This window comes from Pelophylax lessonae, assembly GCF_965119305.1.
Source record: "Pelophylax lessonae genome assembly, chromosome: 4".
NCBI lineage: Eukaryota > Metazoa > Chordata > Amphibia > Anura > Ranidae > Pelophylax > Pelophylax lessonae.
This window is the reverse complement of record NC_138771.1, coordinates 381298730-381320024: the sequence shown is the minus strand read 5'-3', so window position 1 is coordinate 381320024 and position 21295 is coordinate 381298730. Positions and strand designations below refer to the sequence as shown.

Below are 21295 nucleotides of genomic sequence, written 5' to 3'. Positions count from 1 at the left end.
GAGTCCTTTTTCATTTTTTTGGCCTGTATTTCCATATTCAATTTTGATCCAATTTTACCTTCCACAGCATTCTCATTATTGAAGCAAAGAATACACAAAATAGTAACCTATTCACCTTCTACTTTCTCACCTCTATTATGTTTACTGACATGGCCACATTTTCTGCATCTATAGGCACCATTGGTTTCCTTGCAACAGACACAACAGGTAACAGAAATGGAAGCCTCTTCAGTAACAATGTCTTCACTACTTTGGTTTATTCCATTGTGGTCCTCTATATCATCTGTGTTTTGTGCAATAGGCTCTCTGTCTTGCACAGGCTTGTAGGCAGGTGCAGTCTTCTTTCACCACTGCAGGTGGCACTATTTTGCAGTGGCACTGCAGTTGGAGAGGAAGTCAAGAGGAACATGTTTATTCTATGCTTTCCTGGGCCACTGGGGAAGAGATCCAATGGGATGCTGCTGCCCCATGTGACTCTAGCAGCCATCTTGGGTCAGGCAGACCCTACTTAAGGCCCTGGCTCCCAGGCTTGACACGCATTTTGTGAGTAGGTAGAGTAGGAATGGGTACCCCATCTGGTAGAGACAGAACTAGTGGCAGGGAAATGTTCCTAAAGAGCAGGGAAAGCGTAGGGCTCGCAACTTCTCTGGACACTTTCCCGTTTGGACACGAGATGGCCAGGCCACACTCTACCCCTCCTAACAAGTGCTGTCAGTTCGGCTGAAACCTGCTCTCTACTCCCTGCTGGATCTGTGAGTGCTCCCGGTTGGATTGTCTTTCCACTGGGTTTAATGTGAACTGACTTTGTATTTTTCACCTACAGGCTCATCTGTGTCTTCCTGTTGTATTATGTGAATGTTTTCTATTACTTTTTCCATTTGTTCCTCAGTCTGTATGTCTTGTAAAACATCTTTGGACAGGTAAGACATTGTGAGACCCACTTTAGCTTTGCAGCCAAAGAGAGATTCGTATGGCGTTTTCTTAATCCCAGCATGAAAGGCCTGGTTCTTCATAAGTTGGACGAACTCCGCTGGTCAGTTTTTTCATCTTGCATCCGAGTACACAGCATATTTTCAATGTTCTGATTAGCTCTTTTGACACTACCATGGCTTTGGGGGTGGCGAGGCTTGCCGTGGACCATCTTCAAAGTTGGACCAAAGTCCTTTTGGCTGCTCATCATCACATTATTTGAAAATTCGCTGCTGTTTTCAAACTGTGAAATCAATGGTGTTTCAAGCATTATAAATTTGTCCATAAGGTTGTACACTACTTCTTCTGCTCTCTTTGATGTCAGAGCCTTAAGAACCACAAACTTAGTTAGCTAATCATGGTACACCATTATATGCTTGTCAGGATGGGAATGAAAATCGATGAGATCGATCTGATAGCAGAAATTACATAGTTACATAGTAGCATAGTTACATAGTAGTTGAGGTTGAATAAAGACAATAGTTCATCCAGTTCAACCTGTGTCGGTGTGAATAATTTCCCATACCCCTGAATGTTTTGGTAGCTGCAGCTTGACATTGCATACTATTGCTAAGTTTATCTTCTACTAAGACTCCTATATATTTCTCCATTTTTGATACCCCCAGAGGTTCCCCCACTAGCGTGTATTTTGCTTTTACGTTATTAGTCCCTAAGTGCAATACGTTGCACTTATCCACATTAAACCTCATTTGCCATGTAGTTGCCCACTCTGTTATTTTGTTCAGGTCATTCTGCACGATTTCTGCCTCCCGATGTGAAGTTATTGCCCTGCTCAATTTTGTGCCATCTGCAAAAACTGATAGAGCTACTTACCCCCGTCCTCAATGCTATTTATGAATAAATTGAACAAAATTGGACCCAGAACTGAGCCTTGGGGACCCCACTTACCACCTCAGACCAGTCAGAGTATGCATTATTTACTACCACCCTTTGGGACACGCCCCTTTAACCAGTTCCGTATCCAAGAGCAAACCTTGTGGTCGATGCCTGTGGACCTTAATTTATAAATCAACCGTTTGTGGGGAACTGTATCAAACGCCTTAGCAAAATCCAGGTACACCACATTCACAGGTCTCCCACTGTCTAGCTCACAGCTAACCTCCTCGTAGAATGTTAACAGATTGGTTTGACACAAACGCCCCTTTGTAAACCTGTGCTGATTACTGCTGATGATATTATTGATTTTAGCAAACTCTTGGATATAGTCCCTTATCATCCCCTCCAGAAATATACATACTATTAAGGTCAGGCTGACTGGCCTATAATTATCCAGGATATGCCTCTGCCCTGTTTTGAATATTGGTATCACGTTAGCTTTCCTCCAGTCACCTGGTACAGTTCCTGTCATAATACTGTCAGCAAAGATCAGGAACAGTGGTCTAGATATAACCTTACTGAGTTCTTTAGGTACTCTCGTATGTACACCCTCTAGGCCTGGTGATTTACTTGTGTTAATTTTATCCAGCCTTTCCTTGATTTCACCCTCTGTTAGCCATAGTGGCAAGTCCTGTGAAGTACTGATAACCATACAGTCATGGTCAGTGTACCCCTCCTTTTCCTGTGTAAAGACTGAGGAGAAGAAAGCATTAAGCACAGTTGCCTTTTCCGTGTCCTCTGTAACCATCCTCCCATCATTGTTAATTATGTGTGCAATATGCTCTGACCTCGTTTTTTTGCTGTTGATATATTTAAAGAATTAGAGTTCTTTCTACTATTCTCCGCTATTTGTCTCTCGAAGTTGATTTTAGCCATTTCGATTTTGTATTTCCATTTTTTTGTATTTCCTACGATTTATATTTCTTGAAGGCCATTATTTTTTCTCTAATAAGTTTCTTTACATTACGGCTAAGCCAGCCAGGTTTGGCTTTGGCTCATTTAAATTTATTTCCCATAGGAATGCATTGCGAGATGCATTTGTTTGATATATTCCTAAAGCAATCCCATATTTTCTCCGTGGTCAGCGATCCTAGGGTTTTGTCCCAGTTTATTTCCTCTATCATTGAGCACAGTTTGGGAAAGTTTGCCCTTCTGAACTTTAGGGTTCTTATGTTTCCCTCATGCCCTGCTATGTTGTGATTTACGCTAAATGTGATCGACCTGTGATCGCTAGAACCCAAGTTGTCCCGGACTCCTACAACTGATAGATCCAACACTGCATTCATTCTGGTAGGAGAATCCACCATCCATGACATGTAGTTGTCCTGTAAGGTTTCCATGAAGAGATGGGCCTTTAGTGAGTGTACAGTCCCCTCTTCCCAGTTAATGACAGGATAGTTGAAGTGCCCTAATATGATGACTGGTCCCAGCTTTGCCACGTTACCCAACAGTGCCATAAATCCCACCTCTACTGTACCTCCTTCCTTTGGTTAGGTGGCCTTTAGCAAACCCCCATAATTACTGTCCTCTTATCACCTTCCCTACGGAATTCTATCCACACGGATTCTAACTCCGTACTCATCCCTTCCATAATTTCACTCCTCTCCACCACCCTTACATTATTCTTGACATAGAGACATACCCCCCCCCCCCTCTTTCCTTCCCTGTCCTTCTGATACACAGAATACCATTGGATATTGGCCAACCAGTCGTGTGAGGAGTCAAACCAAGTTTCTGTTATTCTCACAAGGTCTATGTCCTCCTCATGTACTAACATTTCCAGATCTTCCATTTTATTAGCTAGGCTCCTGGTATTTGCATATATCCCTCTTAGTTTAGTTGAAGTCGATATTGCATGGTGCTTAATTTTATTTCTGTATGGTCTGCGGTTTGTCCAAACAGCACCCCCAATTTAAGATGCTACGGACCTGTTGTCACTACTGCCCCCAATAATACTCTCTGTCCTTAGCTTCCTCCTAACTGACTCTACCACTGGGCCCTCCCCCGGTCCTCCTAGTTAAAAAGCCCCTGCAACTTTGTGGCCATCTTTCTCCCCAAAAGAGCTGTAGCATCCCCATTAAGGTGCAGCCCGTCCTTACTAAAGAGCCGGTAGCCGACTGAGAAGTCAGCCCAGTTCTCCAGGAACCCAAACCCATCCTTCCTGCACCAGTTCCTCAGCCACTTGTTAAGTTCCCTAATCTCCTTCTGCCTCTCTGGTGTGGCTCGAGGGACAGGCAGTATTTCAGATGGAGGTCCTATTCCTCAATCTATTGTCCCTGAAATCGTTCTTTAGGATGCTCCACCTTCCTCTTACTTGGTCATTGGTGCCCACATGCACCATGCCGCTGGGTCCTCCCCAGCCTCGCCCAATAATCTGTCTACCCGATCCGCGATGTGCCGAACTCGAGCGCCCAGTAAACAACATACTGTTCGGCTACCGCGATCGTTTTGACAGATTGCCCTATCTGTCCTCTTGATAATTTAGTCACCCACTATCACAACAAGTCTAACCTTTCCTGAGTCTCTGCCCCCTCCTTCCTGGATCTGCCGCTCCCCTGGCAGCTGGGGGAGGGCGCCTGCTCCAGCACTGCCAACCCTGAGCTGATATCCCCATAGTCATGCAACTTGGCATATTTGTTGGGGTGTTCCAACTCGGGACTGGCTTCCCTAGCACTCTTCCCTCTACCCCTCCTAACTATCACCCAGCTGCCTACCTCTGGTGCCTTCGTCTCCACGTCTTCACCCTCCTCTATACCGGCCCCTACCAGCACCTGATGGGTAATGTCCATGCTCCTTTCCAGGTTTTTGATGCTACGCAGTGTTGCTACCTTGTTCTCTAGATCCAGGATCTGGGCTTCCAGAGAAGCAAGTTGCTCACATCTTGCACAGCAGTATTCGTCCTCAATTGGTTCATCAAGGAACGCATACATTCAGCAAGAAGTGCACTGACTGGCATCCCCAATCCTGCTGGACCTTATTACCCGCTACTCTATGGGGAAAAATTAAGATACCTGCTATTCCTTACCTTCACAACCTCTATCTTCCCTGGTACTAACCCTAGGGTAATCACTAGTTGCTAGGGTACTCACCAGTCGTCTACGGTACTCACCAGTCGCCTACGGTTGCTAAGTCCTCCTAGTCGCTAGGGTAGTCCCCCAGTCGTTAAAGGTAGTCCCAGTCACAAGGTGTACCCGGTCCCAATCGCTACAGTAGCTCCCCAGGCACTGCGGTTATTACAAGACGCTAACTTACTCCTTATTCGCTAAGGTTTACACCTAGGTTTCCACCTAGTTGCTAACCCCCAGTCGCTAACACCTAGTTGCTAAGGCTACACGCAGTCGCTAAGGCTCCTAGTCGCTAGGGTTATCCACCAGTCGTTAAAGGTATACCTGGTCCCAGTTGCTACAGTAGCTCCCCAGGCACTACCAGATGCTAACTTAGTTGCAAAGGTTAACACCTAGTCGCTAACACCCAGTCGCTAAGGCTACACACAGTTGCTAATTGAATTCTAAAAAACCATAGGTCTCACCACAACACTTTTCTTAAGACCTTTTTGTTTTCTCTGGCACAGCTCATAAAGCTGAATGTACAGTTCAATAATATGGCGAGTATTGTTCTTGCACTTGTGTGAAAGTTCCTTCCTTGTGGACATATTTACGCTGCTTGGAGCACTATCAAAGCTATTCCACAGTCTAAAAACAGCAGCAAATTTTCAAATAATGTGGTAAGAGTTCTACAGCAAGCCTTGCCACTCTCAAAGCCAGGGTAGTGTCTTAACAGCTAATCCTTTAAAATATGCTGTTTACTTGGAGGTAAGATGAAAAAACTGACCAGTGGAGTGAGGGGCTACGCTTCCTCCAACTTATAAAGAACTGGGCCCTTCGTGCTGGGAATAAGAGAACACCATACCGAGTTCTCTTTGGCTGCAAAGCTAAAGTGGGTCTTACCTGTCCAAAGGTGTTCTACTAGACATACAGACTGAGGAACAACTGGAAAAAAACATAGAAAGCGTTAACACAACAAAACTGAGTCAGTGCAAGACAGAGAGCCTATTTCACAAAACACGGATGACATAATAGTCCATGATGGAGGAAACCAAACTAGTGACATGGTTACTGAAAAGGCTTACATTTCTGCTACCTGTTGTGTCTGTTGCAAGGAAACCAATGGTGCCCATAGATGCAGAAGCTATGGCCAAAACATTCAGGCAATACCATTAATATTATTTTGTGCACTCTTTGCTTCAATAATGATAATGCTGTGGAAAGTAAAATTGGATTGAAATTGAATCTGCAAACACAGGCCAAAAAAATGAAAAAGGACTCTTGACAATAAATTTCCTCCTGAATCTTTGGGAGACACTGTACGAGTTCCTATTTCTTACGTTGTCAAGAGACAGGGTGGCTCACATAATCTGTTTGCAGTTGTTAGAAGTGTGATGGAAGATGGTTTTTACTGACCTGGAACTGCTCAAGGAACTTTGAACCAACTCTATGCCAGATCACGGTTCACTTTATGTCCCAGGCGCTTATCAGAGCTAAGGATGTTCCTGGCTAGGAAAAACCTCTGTGATCGCTCAGTCCAATGAAAGCAGACAAGGTTTTGTCATGCGTTTGTTTAAGAACAAGTGCCAATATGCCAACTGCTCTTGCTTTTTTTCACCTGTATTTTTCAGTTAGAGAGTTCTGTACTTTCTTTTTTTTGGATGTCTTATTTTGTTTTTATATATGTTTTAAATATGTCAATAAAAGGCCTTTCCATGGCTCTCTTTGTATACTTTGCCTAAGCAGTGTTTGTCAGACTGCACAATGCCTAGCTATTCTATACAAACCCTAGGTAAAGTATATAGCAAAATTAAATTAACCACTTCAATACAGGGCCCTTTCACCCCCTTCCTGCCCAGGCCAATTTTCAGCTTTAAGCCCTGTCACATTTTGAATGAAAATTGCGCGGTCATGCTACACTGTACCCATATGAACGTTTTATCATTTTTTTTTCACACAAATAGAGCTTTCTTTTAGTGGTATGTAATCACCACTGGGTTTTTTATTTCTTACAAAAAAAAAAAGAAAAAAGACAGAAAATTTTGAAAAAAAAAAAAAGTTTTTCTTATTTTCTGTGAGTAAATTTTGAAAATAAGTTATTTTTCTCCTTCACTGATGTGCGCTGATGAGGCCACACTGATGGGCACTGATAAGGTGGCACTTATGGGCATTGATGAGGTAGCAGTGATGAGGAGGTACTAATATGCCGCACTGATAGGCACTGATAGGTGGCACTGATAGGCGGCACTGATGAACACTATTAGGCAGCACTGATGAGCACTGATAGGCGGAACTGATGGGCACTGAAAGGTGGCACTGATGGGTGACACTGATGGGCACCAAGGGGTGGCACTAATGGGCACTGACAGGCAGCACTGATGGGCACTGATGGGCGGCACTGATGGACACTGATGGGCAGCACAGATGATGGGCACTGACTGGCAGCACTATGGGCACTAATTGTGGGCACTGATGAGCATTGGTTGGGGGTACTTATGGGCATGTTTTTTTTTACTTTACAGTAATCAGGACACTGATGATCAGTCCCCCGATTACCTGTCCTAGGCTCCCATTTGAGGAGGAGCCGCTGATCAGGCGAGTGTGAGGCGAGGAGTGCCGATAAACGGCACTTTCTCATTTACATGTGATCGGCTGTGATTGGACACAGTCGATCACATGGGTAAAGAGCCATGTTATTGGCTCTTTATCAAGACCGCGGACGCACGAGAGAGGTTGTTCTGGTGCGCCGTGATATGATGGTGTCCCAGAACGAGAGCCGCACCGCTCTGCCGTCATTTGACGGTGGGTGGGCGGCAAGTGGTTAAATCGGCATTTCACACTTTGCCAAAAAACCTCATGCATTCTATATGCTGTATTACCTAGGCATTCTTTAGCATGCAGTTAACACATTGCTGGAAACATATACAACATGGCAATAAAAACTTCAATATCATGATGATTATTTTATACTTTGTCAGGTTGCCTTTTGGCATTGCATAGAATGCCTAGGAAATGTGTTTTTTTCCATACTTTATTGTAACATTTTTGCTATTCTATATATAGTATTGTTTAGACAATCTTTAAAATGCCTACGTGAAAACATACATTTTCTAGGCATTCTATCCAACATAACTGGGGTATCTACAAAGATAAGGAGGAAAAAATAGACAGATGCCATGGGAGAATTCCTTAGGGTGTAGTAGTTTGACAGATAACTGGAAGAAATACAGTATATGATGAGAAGGTAAATTCCCACTTTAAACAGCTGTGATCTATCTTACATAGACAGAGTATGCCTTCCAGCACACTCACAAACAGCACGAGAGACAGATCACAGCTGAATAAAGTCTTTTATCTACCATCCTGAGGAAGTGGCCAGTGTAGTGGCATGAAATGTGTTGACCGTGTTTTATACTATTCTGTGAGTAATAAATATTAAATTAGTGAAGAATCCATTTTTCTGCTCCTCCTTTACGTTCAGAGGCCTCTGCTGACACCACTTTTTCATCTTTTGGGGCTCATAGACCTCTTAATGTGAACACATCGGAATCCTGAGACCGCAGAGCGTAGGATTGTTCAGATCACCCCACTGAGCATCGAGAGTGAAATTACTCTGCTCAGGGACAGTCATATTGCTTGCAGGCTTTCACTTCAGGTTGTATGATCTTGAATAATAGGAGGTCAGCAACCTGTACAGATTGTTTTGTGCACCATGCTGAGGAAGAGGCTTGTGTAGTTTTGTTAAGCAAAAAATAAAAAACCCAGTGGTGATTCAATACCACCAAAATAAAGCTCTATCTGTCTAAAAAAAAAAAAAAAGATACAAATTTATTTTGGGCACAGTGTTGCATGAATGTACAACTGTCATTCAAAGTGCAACAGCGCTGAAAGTTGAAAATTCGCCTGTGCAGGAAGGGGGTGAAAGTTCCCCGTAAAGTTTACCTTTAAGCATTTAAAAAAATCACTGCTCCTGGCTAAATGCATTAGTACATGTTCCCCAGGGCAGTGCCCCCCCCATGCTATATTTTTGGCACCCTCTTTAGCGAAGAAAATAGGCATTTTTTATTTGACAGATTCAGCTCCCATTAATTTCAATGGGGTTCGGGTTCAGCATCCGAAGCTCTCTGAACTGCGCTGAACTCTGTTTGAACTGAATCTAGGACAGTTTAGCTCATCACTACTCCCAACCACAATGTTTGCTCTAGGTTAATTATGACTAAGTGGCAAAACTATTTCCACAAATTAAGTTTATTCCAAATATTAGTTAGGTAGAGCATCCACCCCCTTTATCAAGGCTAAAATATGACCTGAAAGGTAAAAAAAAGTAACAATAAATTATAAAAGATGATAAATTAACAAAATAGGAAACAATAATGGAATGATATACAGTACATATAGCGCCGGTTCACACTAGCGCGACGCTACTTTCAGGGGCGACCAGGAGCGGCCGCCACGGACTTCATAACATTGAAGTCTATGGCGGTCGCCTCCTGGTCGGCCCAAAGAAGCTCCGGACCCTTTTTCTAGGTCGGAGCGACTTGTGTCGCTCCTATTAGAACGGGTCCGCAGCTTCCCTATGGGAGGCGACCTGCGGCGACCTGTGAGGCGACCAGGTCGCCTCACAGGTCGCCCTAGTGTGAACCGAGGCTTACAGTATATTGTGTGTATGTATGTGTGTGTATATATATATATGACAGCACTGAAGAAATGACACTTTGCTACAAGGTAAAGTAGTGAGTAGTGAGTGTACAGCTTGTTTAACAGTGTAAATTCACTGTCCCCTCAAAATAACTCAACACACAGCTATTAATGTTTAAACTGCTGGCACCAAAAGTGAGTACACCCCTAAGTGAACATGTCCAAATTGGGCCCAGTTATCCATTTTTCCTCCCTGGTGTCATGTGACTTGTTAGTGTTACAAGGTCTCAGGTGTGAATAGGGAGCAGGTGTGTTAGATTTGGTGTTATCGCTCTCACTCTCTCATACTGGTCACTGTAAGTTCAACATGGCACCTCATGGGAAAGAACTCTCTGAGGATCTGAAAAAAGAATTGTTGCTTTACATAAAGATGGCCTAAGCTATAAGAAGATTGCCAAGACCCTGAAACTGAGCTACAGCACAGTGGCCAAGACCATACAGCAGTTTAATAGGACAGGTTCCACTCAGAACAGGTGCACGTGCTTAGCGTCATATTGAGAGTTTGTCTTTGGGAAATAGAGGTATGAGTGCTGCCAGAATTGCTGCAGAGGTTGAAGGGGTGGGGGGTCAGCCTGTCAGTGCTCCATACGCCGCATACTGCATCAAATTGGTCTGCATGGCTGTCGTCCTAGAAGTCAGCCTCTTCTATAGACGATGCACAAGAAAGCCTGCAAACAGTTTGCTGAAGACAAGCAGACTAAGGACATGGATTACTGGAACCATGTCCTGTGGTCTGATGAGACCAAGATAAACTTATTTGGTTCAGATGGTATCAAGCGTGTGGGACGGCAACCAGGTGAGGAATACAAAGACAAGTGTGTCTTGCCTACAGTCAAGCATGGTAGTGGGAGTGTCATGGTTTGGGGCTGCATGAGTGCTGCCGGCACTGGGGAGCTACAGTTCATTGAGGGAACCATAAATGCCAACATGTACTGTGACATATTGAAGCAGAGCACAATCCCCTCCCTTTGGGCCGCAGGGCAATATTTCAACATAACAACCCAAAACACACCCCCAAGATGACCACTGCCTTGCTAAAAAAGCTGAGGGTACAGGTGATGGACTCGCCAAGCATGTCTCCAGACCTAAACCCTATTGAGCATCTGTGGGGCATCCTCAAACGGAAGGTGGAAGAGCGCAAGGTCTCTAACATCCACCAGATCTGTGATGTCATCATGGAGGAGTGGAAGAAGACTCCAGTGGCAACTTGTGAAGCTCTGGTGAACTCCATGCCCAAGAGGGTTAATGTAGTGCTGGAAAATAATGGTGACCACACAAAATATTCACACTTTGAGCCCAATTTTGACATTTTCACTTTTGTTACCAGTGGTTTAGACACTAATGGCCATGTGTCGAGTTATTTTGAGGGCACAGCAAATTTACACTGTTATACAAGCTGTACACTCACTACTTTACATTGTAGCAAAGTGTAATTTCTTCAGTGCTTTCACATGAAAAGATATAATAAAATATTTACAAAAATATGAGGGGTGTACTTACTTTTGTGAGATACTGTGTGTGTGTATATATATATATATATATATATATATATATATATATATATATATATATAATATAACACACACGTATGCATGTGTGTATATACATAATAATAACTAATAAATAAAAATTCATTGAATTTATGACATTAAAATAAAATGGTAAAATTAGCCAATGAAATACGTAAAAAATACCTGAAACCAGGGCTTTTTTTGAGCAGGAATATGGGGAACGCAGTTTCAGCACCTCCAGCACTGAATGTATATAATGGCAGGGGGGTCTATTGGTTCTAGCTGCTGTGGGGATCTATTGTTGCTGGAGGGGTCTATTTTTGTGGGGTGGAGGTGTCTATTTTTGCTAGGGAGGTCTATTGTTCCTGGTGTGGGATCTACTGTTGCTAGGGGTGGGTATTTTGTTGCTGGGGGTCAGTTGTTGCTGGGAGGGATCTAGTGATGCTGGCTGCAGGAAAACCTGTTGTTGCTGCTGGGGGTCTATTGTTTCTGGGGGAGGGGGTATTTTGTTGTGAGTGGTCCATTGCTGTTGAGGGGATCTATTGTTGCTGGCTGCATGGAATCTATTTTACTGCTTTTCTTGTTATCATTAACACATTTCATACAAATTACTTGGTCCTGTATTCTCTTAAAAGGGCAGTACTGGGAGGTAGGTAGGGGGTGGAACCAAGGAATGGTGCAGGATGTGGGTAGGCAGTGGAGACAAGGGGTGACTCGGAAAGGGGGAGTTCCTGCACCTATTTTCTGAGAAAAAAAGCCCTGCCCAAAACGATATACGTATGAATATAAGGAAATACTAATAAACATGCATGCAAACATAATACAGAACACTACTACAAAACAAAGTCATTGCAAAACACTGCATGTCACGTGACTTCTCACAGTGATAGAACAATCTATTTTACCATTACCTGGGATCATAGGAGAAATGGTGACTGAGAAAAAGGGGAAAAGCCAAATGATATGACCACTGCTGTTTAAATTGGAATATCCTCTCCAAATGTCAGCAGGTGATCTGTAAAAAGGAATCCTGGAGCTGATAGAGTGCTCCAAGGTGTGACCCACCAGGGTATTAATGGCAAAAGGGGGTATATGGTCTGGTACCATCAGTTACACACCTCCATCCCGATACATGCAACGGAAAAAAGGGGAAATGGCCCGTTGTACTTTATATGAGGTGTGTAGCAGTGGCTGAAAAGAGGAACTGAAACCAAATGAAATAAATAAAATAATTACTTTTATTACAGTAGATAAAAGATACATCAAGTACATAATGGTGTACCACAAAATGTATGCATTGTAGTGGTATAATATATCACAGTCTCATCAATATAGCCATAAATACATATATCATAGTAAATGAATGTCTTCAACTGACGCGTTTCGTGAGCTATAACTCGCTTCTTCAGAGTAAATGCATAAGAACTATGTCTAGAACGAAAGAGGCATGCTAGTATTGGAAAGCAGTAAATTAAAAAACAATAATCAAAAATAATCAAGAATATAATACAAAAAATATTCTGTAAATATGAGGGACTCAAAGAGAGAGCCAAATACTTACAGGCCAATGTATATGGAGTCGCAATGGGCTAACTGGGGCGGCGGTGGGAAGTGCCTGACCCGGGAGCTGAAGGGTCCAGTTGGACCAGGCCGGCGTGAGGGCCCATGGTGGATGAATGACAGGTGAGTGTAGTAAGAGGAGTGTCAGGGTCCGGACTGGTAGCAGGAGCGATGCAGGGAGTGGATCCGCTGTGTCAGTGAGGGATTGGACCGTACCGGAGGATCGGTTCTAAGTAGTTACTGGTTTTCACCAGAGCCCGCCGCAAGGCGGGATGGGCTTGCTGCGGCGGTAACTACCAGGTCGTGTCCTCTGGTAGCGGCTCAACCTCACCGACTGCTGATATAGGCATAGTACAAAAGGGACAGGCAGAGGCATAGTCAGACGTAGCAAAGGTCAGGGCAGGCAGCACAGGTTCAGAGGCGATAGTCGTTAGCAAAGGGTTCGGCAACAGGCAAAGGATTACACAAATAACGCTTTCACTAAGGCAACAAAGATCCGGCAATGGCTGGAAGGGGCAGGTCACTTATATAGGAAACAGGAAACAGGAAACATGTCACAGGAAACAGGTCACAGGAAACGGGTCACAGGAAACAGGTCACAGGAAACAGGAAGGGAGGTTTGGACCAGGCACCAATTACTGGTGCACAGGCCCCTTAAATTTCAAACGACCTGCGCGTGCGCGCCCTATGGTGCAGGGGCGCACGCTCCGGGAACCATGTGAGCGGGGAGCGGAGGAGGGAGCCGGAGCGGGCACAGGTGAGTGGATCTGGAACGAACGCTGCGAGCGCTCCGGTCCAGAAGCAGGGACCGGAGCGCTAAGCGTTACAAGGAGATTGAACCTTCCATTTCTGTCATTCACTGCAAATAAATAATTAATATAATATATAGTATATATAATGTAATGTATAATATTGGATGTAATTATCACATATGGAAGTGATAGAGTGTATGTTCAATATAGGAAGGACATGTAGTATAAACAATATTAAAAATAATGAGGATGAAAATAAGAAGAATAGATGCAACTGAGAAGTTGATGTATAGTAAATGGGAATAAGTGTCGGACAAGTAGAAATAAGTGATTCGAATGGGTAAAATGGAGAGTATGCTGTAGAGAGTAGAATGTAGTTCCACCTCTATCATAAAACTATATATTAAATTATATAATAAATATATGGATATAAATGAAATTATGTAATTACATGGATCGATATTCATTGAAACTGATGTGGTGTTGATGTCATGAAGTTGAAATTAAATATTATGTGAAAAAGGATACAGGGGTGATTGTGTAAATTATTGGGGAGTGCTAATGAATGGTGAAAATGAAATGAATGAAGTGAAAGCGTGAAAAAGATGAACGCCACTGGTAGGTGAAAACCCAATGTGCAAGGGGAGGTAGAGGAAAGAGTGCTAACCGTGCTGTGAGTTGCTAAAAACAAAATGGGATGTGTGGATGTGAAGAGAAAAGAGGAAGTGTCCCAGAAGCGATCCATCCATGGGTGTCACAGGCAGGCAGCGTCCATAGGACCCTAGCGTCATGCAGCGGGCGGAACAAGAGGTCTAACCGGGGTATGACCTGGCCGTGACCAAATATGGGAGAAGGACGCAGAGCGCAACCTCCCCTCTGCCGTCCGCAGATATAATGGCACGCAACGGCGTGGCGACGCCAGAGGAGGCGTCGAGATCACACGCTGGAGATGCGGCATGGCGCCGATGTATAGGTGGCCCTGCCCAACGTGGAACGAGGGGCGGGGACAGCAAGGGAAGAGAAACCTCCCTCTTCATACATCGCAGATCCCGGGACAGACATCAACCAGCCCCGTTGCACAGCAGCCCATCATGAAAACCAGGAAAAATAGGGTGTCCAGTGTGAGAATATCACACTAGGCAATTGTTGTAGATTATGTAAAAATGAATTGAAAGTAAATGGTCTGAATAGAAAAGAAATTAATAAATAAAAAAAAAAAAAAAAATACATGAATTGATATAGATCAACATAGTATGAATCTATTGATATATCATAGTAACAGCCACAATGGAAACAGACCATAAAAAGGGCACAAGTGGGTGTCTTCCACCCGAATTCAAAGGCAAAAGGGGGTATATGGTCTGGTACCATCAGTTACACACCTCCACCAGGGTATTAATGATCAGAATGAAAACAAAGCAAAAGGCAGGGGGAATTGCAGGAGCCTGTGCGTGAGTACTGTGTACTATGTAACTATGTATCTCTGGAACAATTGAGGGTAGAGAAAATACAAGAAGAACTCAACTGCAAATGGGTGTAGAGGATGCTGACTGGAGGTTGAGAGTGGGGAATGCAGACAGGGGTGGCTAGGTGTTAGAGAGATAGACTTTAACGGGGTTTAGGGAGGGTAAATGCTGGGGTAACCTAAAAGTGTCTTAGGTGAACCTGTTTCAATGCTGGAGGTAGGGTAAAAATAAAAGTCTAGGTTCTAAAGCTGGAGGTCGGGAATAATTAAAATGGTCTCCAGTAGATCTGTCCTAATGTTGGAGGTGGAGTGGAAGAGGGGCTAAATCATGTTGGTGAATGTTGAATGTGTGACGGTGAAGGCAGTGAGGGATATTAGGAGTGAGGACTTTGAAAGTGAAGGTAGCCATAGGTGTGTGGATAGGGTGTGCTGGAAGTGCCTGGGCACACCCTAATCACCCGGGGCGCTAGTGTATCATCCAGTGTACAGAAGTGTGGCCAGCGGTGTGTGCCTGTGAGCTGGGGCATTATACTGTGCCAATTCAATCGGCCGTGCCCAGTAAAGTGTGCTGTATAAACAGGATGGAGGAGGCTGAATCTGCTCCACCTCCTATCCTATTCCTGCAATGTCAGCCCCACCCCACACTCCACCCCCTGACTTGCACATGTTGCTGTGAAAAGGGTTGTAATGAAGGTGGTAGATTTAAATATACAGCGCATAGCAGCTATAGATTCTGGCTGTCTGAGCCTACGGGAGACCAGCCTGGGGCAATGATTGTAATCTCTTGCCCTCCATTTCTCTCTCTCTCCCCTTTCTCTCACCCTCACGCCCTCTCTCTCGCCCCCTCGCTCTCTCACCCCCCCATTTGTTTTTCACCCCCCATCTCTCTCTCACCCTCGTCCCCTTTCTCTCTCACCTCCCCCTCTCTCACCTCTCACCCCCTCTCTCTCTCAGCCTCAATCTCTTGCTCTCACCCATCCCTCTTTTTCTCCCCTAATCTCTTTCTCTCATTGTGTATAAATGAATCAGCGCTGCTCTAAACCAACTCTATATGTAAATTATATATATAAAAGGTAATATAATGTGATCATGAACATCCTGCCACCCTCCCTACACTAGAATAAATAAATATATAAATATAAAGTGCCTATAATGCGGTAATGACAGTAATAATACCTGTGATGTGATTGTAAATTATACCCACCAAAATTCTGCGATGGATATTAAATAAAGTGCAAATAATGGTGCTAAAGCTATATCCACCTATAAAGATATACAGTGATATATATATATATATATATATATATATATATATATATATATATATATATATATATATCATGAAAAAATATCTCATATAATGAATGAATCAATAAAGTGACAGGTGCTAGTGAAAAAAAACGTCAATGAACTCCTCTTCCTTATGTTCTATAGTAGGGATGTAACGATATCAAAATCTCACGGTACGATACAATTTCGATATTGACCTCACGGTACGATATTTATTGCGATATTGTGGAAAAGCTCATGGTATTGTTAAATAGCTCATGATAGTGTTTGTGATGATAATAGCAAAAAAATGCCGACATTTATTCTGCTTTTGCCAGTCAACAGGCAATTTATTGTTGTATTTATGGATCCGTGACAACATAAAACACTGATTTGTTCCGCGGGACTGTGTTTACTCCTCTTGCTTTTTGACGGACACCTGTCCTTTTAATATTGTAACCCAACCACGACGATATCGCGATATGACCACGACGATATCGAGACGACCACGACGATACGATATCGCGATATCTTCGATATCGTTACATCCCTATTCTATAGTCCTTGGTTAAGCAGTTCATGAATAAATAAATAAAGTGACCGGTGCCGACTGTGCAAAGTAATCACACTCGTGAAATCACTCTGTGCCCAGGGCTGTGAGCCGTGCTCCCCTCTTTCCTCCCTACTCACCAGAAGTAGGTTGGATATGAGCCTTATAAATCTCCACTAGTGATGATATGAAACACCTCCTCCAGGGATATGGGTCACTCCAGCGTATCCTCTTATTACTCCTGATAAACTAGGGCTAGATCCTCCTCACCTCCACGTACCAGCCATATAAAAAGAGCAAGCACCCATAGTGTAGTATATTCAACAAATACTTTTATTTAAGACAAATAAAGATTACACTCACAAACTCTCCGTATAAAATCGCTTATTTCCTGGTGTGGTGGACGCTGTGACCATCCCTCGCTCCAACCACCGGAAACGGAAGTGACGTCAGACGCACAACTCGAAGCTTGACCGGTTTCGCCACACCCACATAGCGTCCTCTAAAGCTAGAGCGTCATGCGTCTATCTAACTTAAATAGAGGTATATCTTGCTTGCTCCTCTCTCATTACCTCTCTCTCACCCTCTCTATCTCTCACCCTCAACCCCTCCATTTCTCTTTCTCTCTCACCCCATCCCCTTTCTCTCTCACCTCTCACCCCCCCCTCTCTACCCCCTCTCTTTCACCCTCTCTTTCTCTGGCCCACATCATTCTCTTGTCCCCCATCTCACTCTCACCCTCACCCCCTCTCTCTCACTCCGCTCTCTCTCTCTCTAATCTCTTGCTCTCGCCCCGATCTCTCTCTCGTCCACATCTCTCTCTTGTCCCCGTCTCTCTCTTTCTCTCACCCCCATCCCTCTCTCTCTCACCCGCATCCCTCTCTCTCTGTCTCTCACCCCAACTCTCTCTCCCCCACCTCTCTCTCTCTCACCCCCATCTCTCTCTCCTATCCATCTCTCTTTCTCTCACCCCATCTCTCGCTCTCGCCCTCACTCCTTCCCTCATCCCCCCTCTCTCTCACCCCATCTCTCTCTCACCCTCATACCCTCTCTCTTACCCCCTCTCTCGCCCCCATCTCTCTCACCCACTCACCCCATTCCCCTTTCTCTCTCTTACCCCTCTTTCTCACCCCCTCTCTCCCCCTTCTTTCTCTACCCCCCTCTCTCTCTACCCCCTCTCTCCCCCTTCTATCTCTACCCCCCTCCCCTTCCTCTCTACCCCCTCTCTCTCTTTTACCCTCACCCCCCTCTCTCTCTTGCCCCCTCTCTCTCTGGCCTCCCCATCTCTCTCTCATCCTTTCTCTTATCCCTATCTCTCTCCCTCTGACCGACTCTGCCATAAGATGTAAACTGTATTGAAATCATGTATAAATACATTTCAAAATGTTTTTAATTTATTTAAAAGAGTGTGTGTGTATAAATATATACTTGCATGTGTGTTTGAGCTTTGGGGTGCACACCCTAATGCAAAAGGCTGCACACACATATGAAGGTGGTCAAGTATCTGACAAAGAATTAGAGTAAACAAATATGCATTGGATGAGAAAAATTGAAGGGGAGTGGAAAAACTAAAGTGTTATATTGTGCAACTGTTTATGTAATGGAACAAAAATACATCAAATACAAATAAAATACATCAAATACAAATAAAATACATCAAATAAATAGTAATGTCCATGTCCATCTTATAGTTAAGAAAGTCTGCATTGCTTCTTTCTTATTTTAGTAAAGTACACCTTTCATTCCATCACTCTCTTTACTCTACATTATTCAACAAATGTTCTCAACAATGTATTATTCCCTTTTACAAATGTATCAGTTTATCTCTTACGTCCCAGATTGTTAACCTCACACTCTGTTAGGGTAACACAGAACTTCATTGCATCATTTTTCATGTAATGTCCCATCACAGCATGCTTTATTTCCATCCCAATGAACACTATTATTACCTTAGCCATTTCCAAGGGGTCCACAAGGCGCACAGTTTTCTTGCAGAGAAAGTTATGTAACAAACAATAACCCCACTGAATACATTGAAAATGTTCCCATATATCATTTTTTTTTTAACACTTTTGCCTCTTTTACAAACTGTATGTATGTACCTATGTTTGCACGTATGTCTGTTTGTATGTTAATATATTCATACTGTAAATATATAACTTTATTACATTTTTTTTAAATTTCATCAGCTAGTTTTACCTTTTTTATTTTCATGTCATAAATTCAGGTCATTTTTTATTTCTTTATTATTAATATGTATATGCACACCTATACATATGTGTCATTCCATTATTGCTCAACCAGTACTTTTATTTTTTTTATAATTTATTTCCACGTTTTAGGTCAAATTTTAGCCCTGATAAAGCAGGCAATGTCAGGCCCTGAAATGCATTGGCTTCTGTACCAAACTAATATTTGGAATAAATATTTTCAGTTTCAGATATTTCAAACTTTTGGGTTTGGCACCCGTCTCCTTTGAAACTAAATTAGCAATGGCAGTTCCTATTGTTATATTCAAAGTTCATTTTAGGTTGTGGGCAGGTCAACATTCCACATACTCCTGGAATGTCTGCTAATGTCACAACAAACTTAAGTAGACAAAAAGTAGAAACTACTTCACTACTGTACTTAAGTACCGAAAGGCGGTATCTGTACTTTCCTAGAGTAGAATTTTTTTCTCCTACTTCCACTTTTACTTCACTACATTTTTTCAATGATTTCAATACTTCTACTCCGATATTTTTTTTTTTGTGCTGCATAGTTACTCGTTACAATTATAAAAATTACCACTGCCAGAACAGTAGATGGCAGGTTTCATGAAGCTCAAAACATCTGTATTATCAGCGCATACGAAAATAAATGCTACTGTATGTATAAATAAAAGCTGCATTTGAAATAATAAAACACAATATGATGTTCAAACTTTTGACTTCTTTCTTTAATAACTACATAACACAGTACTTGTACTTTTACTTTAAGTACTTGAGTTGCAAAATTTATAAAAAAAACTACTTGCAATACTTAAGTACAAAAAATGTTGAATACTTTAGTACTTCTACTCAAGTTACTTTTTGATCGAGCACTTGTACTTTTACTCAAGTATGGGTTTCAAGTACTTTATACAACTCTGACCAGGTATCATATATGAGCATCTGTCTCAAGCCAAGCGATTTGTCACAAACTCAGGCTCACTTGAATGTGTTTCTTAATCTCAAGTATCCATGGGATAAATGCAGGGATGAACCCTTACAAATCTTTCTAAAAGGGAGCACATATGCAGTAATAAAGGAAGTTCAAAGCATTTTTTGAGATGTGTAGCCAATGTGTTTTTGTCACTGCTCGCAGTTTACCAGGTTATCTGCATCATCTTTTTTTTTTTCTCCCCTGGGTATCATGAACAATAGTTAATGAAAGAAAGAACAAACACACAGGTACCTGCAACAGTGAAAGAGACATCTGAGAGATTAATGGGCCATACAATACTATACAATTGTCTTTAGATTTACCAATACCATATAATATGAGGTCAAATCTAAACAATTTCAATTTGTATGCAATCAGGCAGGCCCTTGCACTACATAGTTGTAGGTAAATCTAAAGGAAATCTAACAACAAAAGTTGTATAGTGTGTATCCAGCTTAACTGAAATTATTCTTTGACAGGGTGGGGTTTTCCTCTGAGGAACAATGAACCATGTTGAAACAGTTCATGGGGTTTAACTTCTTATACAGGTGTGTTCAGGGAATGTCCAACTAGAAGGAGGCCTGTGTGCAGACCTAGTAAACATTGTAGCAATGGCTAGTAGGCCGGAATCCAACTGAAGTCAGCCAGGAACTGTTTGAGCCCATAGGCAACAGAAGTAAAGTACAGTAAATGTAATGTAATGTAAGAGAGAGATAAAGATCATTTCCATTCAAAAGAAGATAATAGATTCCAAATGTTTAGCCATCTATCAAAATACTTTTTATCTTACTACAGAACAGAAATCCAGAAAGTTTCAGGAGGACACGCCCCTCTCCACCATTCAATGGGTTATGATACAAGTAAGTAACATTTTAAGGTATGTTAAATCAATATTTATACAGCGTATGTGTGAAATTATTCAGACTAAACTTGTGCAACCCTGAAAAAAAAAAATCACACTAGCAGCGCTAAAACGCAGTCTTTTAGATCCCACTGGGATTGAATAAAATCCTGCTTAAGTATTTCAGATAGTTATACAGTCAATAGGTAGGATAGGCAGATAAGATTATCCACTCCAGTGCTTAATTTGCATGACCTGCACCAATTTGCAGAACCACTGGTAACAAAATTGTAGACATCCTTCAGGCCCTTTTAGATTATGCATTGCATTGATAAATGTAAATTATAAACTAAGAAGTGCTATGTTAACCACTTGCCGACCGCCACACGACTATTTACTGCGGCGGTCAGCCCCTCACAGGCAGAGCGACGTAGTACTATGTCGCTAGCCTGTGAGGGTCTAGGGAGCGAGCGCGCGCCCCCGGAGGCACGCTCCCGCGTGGTCACGGATCCCCCCCGCGCGTGTGACCCGCGGTCACTCGCCGATCGTCGGTGCA

At 42.8% G+C, this 21295-nt stretch overlaps 1 protein-coding gene across 1 annotated transcript in view; it reads left to right on the top strand.

Moving 5' to 3' along the window:
• LCP2 (lymphocyte cytosolic protein 2) overlaps positions 1-21295 on the top strand; it is a 325994-nt gene that overhangs the window by 129181 nt on the left and 175518 nt on the right. The window contains exon 5 of the mRNA XM_082256323.1: positions 20694-20758. Coding sequence (XP_082112449.1) covers positions 20694-20758 — 65 coding nt within the window. The remainder of the gene's footprint in view (positions 1-20693; positions 20759-21295) is intronic.